The sequence below is a fragment of the Helicoverpa zea genome, chromosome 16, assembly GCF_022581195.2.
Source record: "Helicoverpa zea isolate HzStark_Cry1AcR chromosome 16, ilHelZeax1.1, whole genome shotgun sequence".
In the NCBI taxonomy this organism is placed as follows: Eukaryota; Metazoa; Arthropoda; class Insecta; order Lepidoptera; family Noctuidae; genus Helicoverpa; species Helicoverpa zea.
In genome coordinates, this window is record NC_061467.1 from 5,114,159 (window position 1) to 5,126,164 (window position 12,006).

At 34.7% G+C, this 12,006-nt stretch overlaps 1 protein-coding gene across 5 annotated transcripts in view; it reads left to right on the plus strand.

Annotated features, from left to right (window-relative positions):
- The window catches only part of LOC124637371, a 67,287-nt gene that overhangs the window by 15,254 nt on the left and 40,027 nt on the right, over positions 1 to 12,006 (plus strand). For 2 of the 5 annotated variants that reach the window (XM_047173767.1, XM_047173769.1), the window contains exon 2: positions 3,862 to 3,958. The exons of 2 other annotated variants lie outside the window; for them this stretch is intronic. In XM_047173767.1, coding sequence (XP_047029723.1) covers positions 3,862 to 3,958 — 97 coding nt within the window. Of the gene's footprint in view, positions 1 to 3,861; positions 3,959 to 11,498; positions 11,864 to 12,006 lie in introns of those variants that run through there. One more of the 5 variants, XM_047173771.1, reaches the window with a different exon arrangement.

The window sequence follows — 12,006 nt, forward strand, 5'->3', positions numbered from 1 at the left end:
AAACTTTTTGCTGCAGTTGAACACTCTGTTACTTTCAGACCCTGGTCCTATACTTAAGAAAGTCCAACATATATATAGTTTTTTGTGACTCTAGTAAAGTAAAAGCTAATATTTTAATGAATTAACCTTCTACTGAAGAACAGCCAAGAAACACAAAGTTAATTCATACTGATTTAACTTCAATGCTCATACACAGGGGTTATCGTAATTACATAATGTTCGCAATGCATTTGACCAGTCACATCCGTATGTAAATTATATAGTATCGTTATAGAACTAGGATCATTACTGTGACATCGACGTATCATGTTCACGTTATCTTAATGGCACTTGATTACGTTTTAATTTTTATTTCATTGCCTACAGAAATAACGATTAATCTATATAATTGTGTCTATTAGCTCGATACGATAGTAGAAATTGGGCTTCACACGCACGAGTGAATCTGTAAACGTCTTTTTTGTATTTTTTCATGATTTCATTTTATATGTCTTACGTTAATTGGAAATAGGAATTCTTATTTTATATGCCCTTGTCTTAATTTAATAGTTACCCTGAATGTGGACGTGAACATCAAGAAAATATTAGGGTTAACATTTTAGCAGTATAACTTTAAATCTATTTAAGATAGTAGCAGTAGGCTAGGAGGTACAGTGATGGTAAATGCAATTACCAGACAGAATTCGCTTTAATTAATAATCGCATTGTATAGCACATCTATACGTTGTCTTAATCAGTTTAGATATCAATTCTTGACCTAGTGAGTGCAAGCACTCAATGCCCTAGTATGATATTTTTCTACATCACGAGATATAAAACAAAGTTCAAAGCTTTTAGTATACAGTCTACTATATCGAACAGATCCGATACTCCATGAGTTTATGAGTTCAAACTATCTATTTGGAGAGTGAGTCAAGGTTTCCGTTTGCAGTTGGCCAGTCCACCGCATCGGTAACACGACTTCATAAATAAACAACATTCCCAGTTAGCTGGTATTTCGGCTGTTACTAAGAAACTACGCGAAAACACCATGTGGGGATAAGTAGGTACATGATTAAAAAACTCCGTTGTTTTTTGCATTCTTATAATTTCTTTGAACTTCAATTAGTATACAGTTATTTACGTCATAGTGTAGCAGATATTTTAGTGTATCCTTTATTGTAAATTATAGAGTGGGAAGTGGTAATCCGGTGGGAAGGCCCAGATTTAAGAATCGTTATTGTGGGTTTGAGCTGAAGCAGACTGTAGAATAGAATAGATAAAATTAGACGATGGGCTTTTAAAGCAAACTCTCATTTATACCAAAGTTTTTTCACCTTCACCTAAGTTACTTTTTATGATTTGATGACGTAGTTTCTTTTCTGATTGGATATGAGTGCACTGCTTAGGAAAATAAAAAAATAGGCATAATGAAAATTACCTATGTCCAATATACATTAGTCACCAAGTAACGCGTATTAGTTCCAAGCAATTGCAAAGTAACGTTATGCATTGATGTTCTTTTCCTAATCAACGGTAGTTTACCGATAACAGCCTACGTCACATAAATCTATTGTACAATAGTATTACATCACAGTTTTAAGAGGGGATTGCCTATTTTAAAAAGTGATTTCTTACTATTACAAGCATTACTTAGTCTACATTTGTGTCCTTTCGACGTCTCATATCACATACGACTGCTACTTAAATCTACACAATATTTAAAAAATGAACGTAAGTTTAGATCTGGCTATTTTATATAAAAAAATACATTATTTCATACCCACCATGTCATAATATCATTGACAGTTAACTGCCTCTCATACACAAACATGACTTATTATTAATTACGATTGAATAGTACGAAACAAAAGGTAACCTTACGTAATGATGTCATTACATCTCAAGAGCATGCCCGTCTTACACGTTAGTCATTTCTAATTGTTATCATATAGGCACCCAAGAATAACGGTCATGTTATTCTTAACTCCTAGCTTTCATGTCAACCTAGTACTTGTGATCGAGATAATGGTGGGAATTGCTTTACAAATTGATAATAATGATAATTTATACAAATAGAAATGTTGTATAATAATGATCTGTAAATGGCGTGCGTGCAATGCGTGCACTGCGCGTGCGCTGCTGAAGTGAAACTGTATTACTTGAGATGACTTCAAAAGACTGGAAAACAATTATGAATTGGTCATTCATTCATCTAATATTACCTACACAATATTACGGGAAACCCGAGAACACTGGCCGATCCAGGATACTAAATCTTCTCTTATCGCGTAAAAGTTTTAATGTCATACTCGCCATTTGATTTGATTTCTTCATTCGATATTTTCTCGGTGTTCAACTCTATCTATAGAGGAGTACTTAACATACAGGGTGTGTCGCTCACAATCACATTAAATCTTATCACATATACTTTATGATATTCTATGGCGAATTGTAAAAAAAATAACCTAATCCATTCTTAGTCACAGGAGTCATTTTTCGTTTTTATAATTTACAACATGATGTGTAAAGCAGAGATAAAGTTGGGAGTATCGTATGTTTTGATCAGTTGACAGCTGTCAGTTTTCAAGGGAGAATTTCAGTTGTTTGTAATAACTGACTTTTATATGGTGTTCTAATTTTTGCACATTTTTATTCCATTTACTTTGTTTGAAAAAATCATTTTTTTATTTTTAGGTATTTTTCTTTTATCTTTGTGTTAATCGACATATATTAACCAGTATATTAACGCATTTCATTTAATGTGATTATGAACGACACACCCGATATATCTAGCCTTCTAAAAAGAAATCATAATGAGGAAAAGTACCTACCTATATATATTAATTATAAAACTCATGTATTGCATTTACAAAAATGCATATGTTCATGACTAAATGGGTTATTAAAAGTATGAGATATTTTAGTAGTTGGCAGTTGTACTGCGTAGGCGACATTTTCGCGGAACACTATTGTTTTAGTATGATCTTCGTACGTTAGATAATGGGTACTTTCAAATGTAATTAATTACCTCATTGATGAATTTGACGTTGCTAGAGGAAAAATCTGACGAAAACATGTCATAGTTTTGTTACATTCAGTAGGGGAGAAACCGCTAGCTTATTGATTTATACAAGGATGTATTGCATATGGAAAAACAAACGTCACTCTGAATCAGTTGAGAAACTGAATATTCAATCATAATTACATTGTAGTCTAGAAGTCCCGGATACCATGAACAAGTCTTATAGGTAACTAAATTTATTTTATTTGTTTGCTGTGCTGTAAGGCTCCGAAACTTTTGAAACGATTTGAGAAAATAAACACTGTGAGAAGGTACACTATCCTCGAGTGACATATTGTATCCGGTATGGGACGAATTTCCATATTGAATTCAAATGCAAATAGTGAAAACATTAAAGAGAATAAGCTCACATCAAATCGCAGAGTTCATCAAATATATTCGCACCTCAACGCTCCAGACAGTCAAGGACCTTTCCAAACGTGTTCTAAACGCTTCCCCTAAATACGAGTATTTAAGATGGCCGCTTAGTAACCAATCATACTGGTAAAGCCATGAAGTCCTTGAAAAGTTAATTTTGATTCATTTGGACATAGATAGTGTTTCTCAATATTCAATAATTAGCTTCTATAAGCGGCTTTACCCGCTTTACTAAGGAAGTAAGTCCCGTAATAAAAAAAGTATCCTAATGTTATATTGCAAATACCTATATAAGTTGAGTTTCGACAGTTTATTCTGTCGTTTTGAATGAAAAAGAGAATAAACATCCATACATACAAACTTAGGCGCTTATAATATTAGTAGGAAGGACAATTATAAATATGTAAATTGTTTTAATGTATTATTTTGCCTTGTTTCAGGTAAGTGATGAGAGTTGGCGCCGCAGGTCTGACAGTGAAGACAGTGTTCGTGGTGAATCTATGGCTACTACGCCACAGTTCCATGTCTGCCAACTAGGTATGTACGAAGACATTATGTTGCCTCTATAAAATCTATAGGGTCAAAGATATGGCAAAATTCATCATCATGACAATGGCATTTTCTCATGTAGGGAAGGAATCATATAGAAGTTAATCACGACCCTTTCTCACGGCAGATTGGCCATTTCAGGCCTTAAAGTCCTGGTCTCTTCAACGGTGTGAAAATCAAACAGCAACAGTGATTCAAAAAAGATTAACGCATCTCATGTTCACGTCCGATATACGAGTAAGACAAGTAAAGCCCTGATATTCCTCGCCCAATGCCAGACGCGACGGCACAGCTTAACAATGTCACAGGTCTTACGCGACACGCTCTAATAACTTCACAAGTCTATGACACACTCTGACGTATTCAATCGTGAGAAACGTAACAAAACAAATATAAGTCGTGATTGTGAATTAATTAGCTTCAAATGACGGGAAAATCGGAAATGTGTACAATGGAAAATTCACTTCAACTATTGTTAGAACTGTCTTACACGTCACGTCATAAAATATTGATATAATTTTCACATTATTTGTTTTAATAGGAAAGTTTTTTTCGTTATCATAAAACATTTTACTTATATACAAACTTAAATACAATCTAAAGATAAATAAGAATGGTGACAATCGCAATAACAATTGGGTATGCTCCCGGTGGGCAGCGATGAGGAGTTTTTGATGCCATATTTTAATTATTATTATGTTCTCTTTATTTTTCTTTCATTTTTCCTGAAGGAAAAGTTATGGTATTAATTATTAACTGCCTTGTCAATTAGCATCAAGGCACTCACCGCCTGATTGACCATTGAAGCATTCTTGGTATCATGTTGTCACGCATGCCATTGATCTGGGTCGAACTTAAAGTTATCCTGTAGAACTGACTCCGTAATATTGTACTAAAGGTCAATAACATTGCTCTAATAAATATTTAAGCCAGCATTCAGCCTTGCATATTACTTGTCTGTGCCAATATTGGCTAGGCAACCCAATTAGCTGGCCATTATCTATGATGTCATTTGTTATAGGTACTTCTGTTTGAATTGAAATGCCTACCTTGTGTGTAACCGTACTGTTTATTTGGACAAATTTAAGGAAGATCACCTACCTTAATTAGTTGATTTTTTTCCTAATTCTTGCACTCAATTTAAAAGCAAAAATCTTTGTCTGTATGTATGGTTGCCACCTTCAAACCTGAAAGATTTTCAAAAACAAATATCCAAAATAAACGTTTCATCAAAGTCCTCATAAAATAAGTAAATAACGCGTTATTTATTTTCGTTGCAATAAAATGTGTATATCCTGTTTAAAATCATGGTATCATTGAAACTTTAAAAATATGTGTGTTTGTGTGTTTTATATGAGTATCAGTAAAATATAAAGGTAGCGACTGACTGCGGTATTTGATCAATGCGAATGATCTCAGCAACCCGTTGCTTATTTACACTACTGCAAACAAATACCATTGGTACATTGTTCACGTGAAATATAGTAGGGTACGCGGTCCATTCAGTTGGTGTAGCGTAAATAGTAAAATACTACTCGTAACTAATTTGTTGTGTAGGAAAAACAATCCCAAAAAGACGGACAGACAGTTTGAGCACGCTCGAAGCACAGCGCTCACCAACGTTTTTCTGTATTGACGTGCTGAAAATTCTCTTGCAGCGGACTCCCCGATCAAATATTCCCATGCGAATCTCAACTGTTAGCATTTATCTCGATTTTCCGAACGTCCACAAACCGAAAAATACTGCCGAACGTTTCTCGAGCATACCGCAACCTTGAAATATGCTCAGCATGTGTGGCTCGATAGTTGTAATCATGAAGAGGCTTTATACAAACACCAGGAAGCGATGTTGAGAGCTAACAGAACACCTACGCTACACAATCCCTTGCTTCCTCAATTTTTATGTCTTGTTTGATGACTGATTTGGTGTTAAATATATTTCCCGATCAATATTAGACATAATACAACTAAATATAATCACCCAAATTTGCATTAAAACTTTGGCCGGACTTTTAAAGAGTTTGCTTTTTTTCAAAAATAAACTATTTTAATTCATAATTACAACTAAGTACGTAAGTATTTTGATACTTAGTTTTAATATTTCCCTATCATAAATTGTACTTTTATTATTTTAATTAAATAGAGCTTTACAGTACGTAAATAAATTGCTAATTATAATTTCTACTTACCACATTATTAGTATAATTGCACCAGCAAAACCAAATGACCTAGAGAAACATATCAAGTGAACTCTTAAATAAATTACAAGGCAGACATACTTCCCACATTTGTGATACTATAGCTTTATCTTCGGGGTTGTCTCGACTTTCTAGAGATATACGAGTAAGTTCGAGTGTCGTACGTCGTGTAACATTGTAACATGACGACAATGAACTTTATATCGAGAGGTTATCGTGAGCACAGATCGAGGTGGTCGCTAAGCTCTTGAAATTTCTTCGTTACAATGACACATTTATCATTCATTTAATACGACAGGCTTATTAAGAACAAAGGTATTATTTTACAGAAGTATTTTTGGGATGACATTGTACTTATTTATCTGTATAAATTGTCCCTTAAAATTACATATGAAATATAGGACCATTTTTTTTCTCAAATCGGTCAGTAACTGACCTTGGCAAAACCAGCGCTTATATATATTATTTATTTTTATTCACATAAATGTTTCCGCTAAAACAAACAAGCAGGATGGGAGGTACGTTACTCCTATTAAAGATGTGTTTTTTTATAATCGTAACCGTCGGCCGTAAATCGTAAACTAGTTTCATTCACGACATTCAACCGATATAGAATATGACTTACAAACTGGTCTGCAAACATTTAATATTGTACTGAGAAATACTGCTAAGATTGTACAATACAAAGTGGATCAATCAATCAAGTAAAATGGCTTGTATTTATTTAGTTCACAATTATAAATAGTTTTTTGTAATGCTTTTCAATAAAACGTATAACTTTAATGACCGTGTTTCTGTAGGCATATTGATGCACCAAATATTACGTCTAAACTTGTTCTTGTAAAAGCCGATTGAAAGTTTAGTGAGCTTCATTGCAAAAAGTATAATAAATTTTTCCGCCTAACAGAATTCTTTAAAGAACAACTTCCTTCTAGTTTGATCGGCGCTTTTCAATGGAATGTCTAAACAAACATGGAAACTGTATTTTTAAGGTTAAAGCTACAGCAAGCTCGTTCATTCATTAGCCATATGTTATAGACTATGAGTTTTAAATCAGTCCGTTACGAGGCGGTCGTTAAAACCGACGCGCGTCGTCATCATACAAACACTTCCCGATTTCTATAAGAGGTGGAATGGCCTTCAACGTTGATACAATACATGTACGCAAGCTTACTGCCTACGTTTTGCATATTCTATATCTCGATCGTATAGTTTAGAACGCACATAACACGTCAGAAAACACCATTACCCTGTTTATTGTCCCACTGCTGGGCACCGGCCTCTTCTCACACAAAGATTGATCGCCACGCTTACTCAATGCAGGTTTTCAGGTTTAATCAAGATGTCCAATCCTTAGAGTCCAAAATTACTTAAAAAGTACAAACAAACCTGGAAAAGCATTGGTACTGTCCCTTATACATGAGAGGTTGGTCGTTTCATCACGATTTCATTAAATCATAGTAATTAAAGAAAATTCCCCTGTGGTTTGTGGCGCCATTAGACACTTACTTTATTTAGTTTACCGTGTTTAGCGCTGATTAATGACTGTTTGGCACGATTTTTTTGTAGATTTTATTATTAATCATATTAATTTTAACCCGTTGGGGCTGGAAGACATGGTCTCGTTTTTCAATCAAGTTGACACGGCTCGTATCTTTTACTGATTTTGAACATTTTCAATTTCCACATTTTTCACTCGTTACTCGAATGAATTGATTTTATAGTTTTAATATTACTTTGTAGGTATTTATTCTTACTTTAACAGGGGGTGTTGATGCAGTCGATTTTCTATAGTCAAACGTGTACTAACACGTAGTTTTTTGTATAATGTAACTATTTTGTGCGTCGATGTTAAACCGTCTGCGTCTGATTGGTCCGATAAAAAGTCTTTTGGTAAGAAACGTGCATCGCCTAAGTTAATTTAGAGAGAAATCGTTTAGCATAGCGAAGACTTAATACCTGTGAAGCCGTGCAAATACCGACACGTGAATGACGTGAATCTATTACTTTTTCATAATCTTTACACGTCTACAGAAAGAGTTTTTTGAGGAAACACTTTTGTAATAAGCTTGAAGAATTTTGTATAAATTTCTTTGCAAAATAACGACCAACATAACTTTTATTTATTTACGTTTAACTTAACAGAATAAAACCATAATTAATTTATTTACGAGGCGATTTTTCAATCGCTAGATCACTTTTATCTGAAGAATAATGTTTGATGCTTTGACAGCTTTTGTAAAGAAAATATTTATTTATTTATTTATCGTCTGTGGAATGCACTGCCTGTATCTATCAGGCGTGCACAGTCACTCGCTGTATTCAAGAGTATGGTGAAGAACTATTATCTGAATCTTTAACACTCTCTCTACTTTCTTTATATTTATATTTTTGTCTCCCATCCAACTATCCTTAAATATGTGTATGTATTGTTTATTTTATACTTGTATATATAACTATTTAATCATTATTCGTACGCCTACTACCCTAATCTATCTATTTAAAATCGACTCCATCCAAAGGTTGTCTGTAAGAGATTGCTCTTGAGCGATAAGACCGCCTGTTGTACTCACACGTATTTGTTTGTAATGTCCTTGTCTATGTTTCTTTGGTGTACAATAAAGAATATTCTATTCTATTCTATTCAGAAAAATACAGAGCAAACTTAAGAACTAATTACAAAACTGTAAAAGCAGTTTGACTGTGGGATCAACTTATATTTATAAACTAATTTATAATATAAAACCTATTATTTTAACAAATGAAGTGCTCAGTTATACTTACTATAATATTATAAATCAAAGTTTAGGGTAAATTATGCAAGAGGTAACTAACCACCATACAGATAGACATTAACTGATGATAGAGAAATCTTAAATACGTGAGGATAGCATGTTGCTGTTGGCAGATTGTTGTTATTAGCGTAGTTGTATTATAATTAACTCCTCGTAACATGATATTTGAGTAAGGTTAGTCTGGCGGTAGAACACGCTTGACGATAATCGAGGCTAATGATTGTGATTATAACTTGAACTTTTACTAATAATATTGATTATATAAGAAGCTTATAAATCCAAAAGTAAAGAAAAATTCAATGATCTATTTGATTTGGACTTTAATCTTTCGAACATTTACTATTATTTCTTTGTCCATTAATTTTATGTGTAACATGAAATAAGGAAGTATTTTATTTAGGTTGTACGACAGGCTATTAAAAAGCAATTTAATTTATCTTCCGAGGTTTTTTCTGCTTTATAAAACTAGCTCTGATGATATTTATCAGCTATGAATTAATCAATAATGTTCATGGAATCATCTCAAATTATTCTCGCATATAGAAATTTAGTAAAATGCATTTTTAACCAGATTTCTTAACATAGTTGTACACGTGTCTCAATTAGCTAGTCCTCGTGCATTAAAACACCTCATGGGTGACGTGCGCTGACCTTACCGTATTTTTAGATTATTACCCAAGCAACCATACATTTCGTTTAGCTAAAATGTTAATAATTATGAATGGAGAGGTCTGTAAAAGTAATGTAGGTAATTTAATAATAAAATAATTATATCTATCTAAATCAGAACAATAAAAATCGATTACTTTTTAAATACTTAAACTAGGATACACGATCACTACTTGGACCCTAAAACTACAGGGCACTACGCGGCTACTACGCAATACGGACAACGTAGCGACTACGCGGCGCCTACGCTGTGTAGCAGTGTAGCCTACGGCTACGCGACCACTACGCGTAGTGAGGTCGCGTAGTACGAATCTACTACGCGTAGCAAACTACGTCGTAGACTACTGCGTGTTAGCGATCGGTTGACACAATAATGAGCATTATACGAAGCCTGTTTTCTAAAGGATTGGGGATCGTAGTTGCCTTTGAATACTGTTTACACTTCATTAGACTCATGTAAGTTCCTTAACTAAGATAACACTTGAAATAAGCCTCATAAAGGAAGTAGGTACGCGAAGGTTTCAAACCTCATTTGTGGGCAATCATGTAGTAAGTGCGCATTTAATTCGTAGTTTTTGAGGTAATAATCAGCTAGTAAAGCTTAAAACTGTTCCTTGTCCAGTTTAATCAAGAAAGAACACGTGTTCCTGTAAGACAAACTCACGATGGAGACTTGTTTTATAAGTATTGAAATAGTTTAAAAATAAAATCCTAATTAATCACGCGGATAAATTCTAACGGAGAGTGGCATTCACACTTTAGATAGTCTAGTTCTAGATTTCGCGAAATTTAGTTTACTTGATTAAGTGATGGTAATAAAAAGGTTTAAAGTCTACTCAAATGCAAAAGCTAAATAAAGCTAAATCTATATTTAAATAATTTATCAAATGAAGCTCTTAAACAAACATATTGTAGATACACGAAAGTTTTTTAAAAGACAATAGCCCGGACGTTGTGCTTTTTGTACGGAATTAAACGGTGCCATGCGCAGGAGTTCGCAATCGGATATAGACCAAGACAAAAAACTGGTTCAAACCGCATTAGTGCCGGATCCGGGCCATAGATCCGTGAGCTTAGTGTATCTAAGGAAAACTAAGAAATTAATAATAAATTGAAAACTTCCACAAAACTTCCTTTTTGAGAAGTCAGTTAGTACATAAAATATTTTGTTTTCAATTACTATTTTGTCCCATTATATCATGAAATTTTCGAATGCTTACACATAGTAACAATTATCAAAAGTTTATTTGCTATTGTAAATATTATGCACATACTTTACGTATTTCGGTTATCCTCATTTTATTTTGAACGTCATGAGCGTTGATAAGAACTTATTAAATTAAATATTGGAGGTAAGTGTGTGAAGAATGTGTAAATAAAATACCTTAATATACCGGCACTGTATTAGGCATTGCGCTCACGCTTCCGGACTCACGTACCGGCTCAACATTCGTAGAGCGTTGAACTCTTTTGTACCACAATATTCGGACAATATCGTATTGTCTCGTCATGTATTATTATTACTACTTATTTATTGTATTATGATATCTACAAATCTTAAGTAAATTGCGCCAAAAATATTCTGTGTCAACTCTTGACTTCTCGTGATAAGCAAACGAAACTGCGGCACAGCGTAGGTAAACCGATAAAGAAATAATTTGTACTACAAATTAGTAAGTACGAGCGTAAGCGCGGATATCACTTATGTAAACTTATCAGCGGCACGTTCTGTTCCGCGTTTTTCATCACTTTTGATTTGGGAGCGAATTCCGTCAATCAGTGGCAATAATCACGTCGTCGGTCGCGAAATCTGTGCATTTCCTCGGTTTTATTATATGTGCGTGTGTTGTCGGCGAGTGCGGCTGCGGCCGGCGGCAGTCGCACGAGGGCGTCCGCACGGGTCGCACGTCGCGTCTGTCCCGCGCTCCGCGAACGATGCCGAATGCCGCGGCCCCGAGCACGCGCGCTCGCTTTCTACGCTCCAACGGTACACAAGCGAGCATCTAACCCGCTAGCTGACATGTTTACGCCGCCACTGTTTACTATAATATGAATAAAGTTTTTCTCAGCTGTCGACATTAACGCGATCGAGTGAATGCGCACCGGCTGAAGGATTGCGAAACTGTACAAGTGAAGTTTAAAAATACATTGGCACTAGTGCGAAGTGACGTACATCGAGATGTGTGCGTGCAGCAAGTTTTGCGACTTCTGGAAGAACTCATGCGGAGCAGGTGAGATCCTCGGCCACTTTCTAATGCCTGCCGATCGTGTACACGCGCCCTATTCCTTTCTAAACCGACGGGCCGTTAGCAAAAACTTTACTAAACTTGTTTGAAAATATAAAGTGAAATCGTCTCCACAAACGATCAGATAC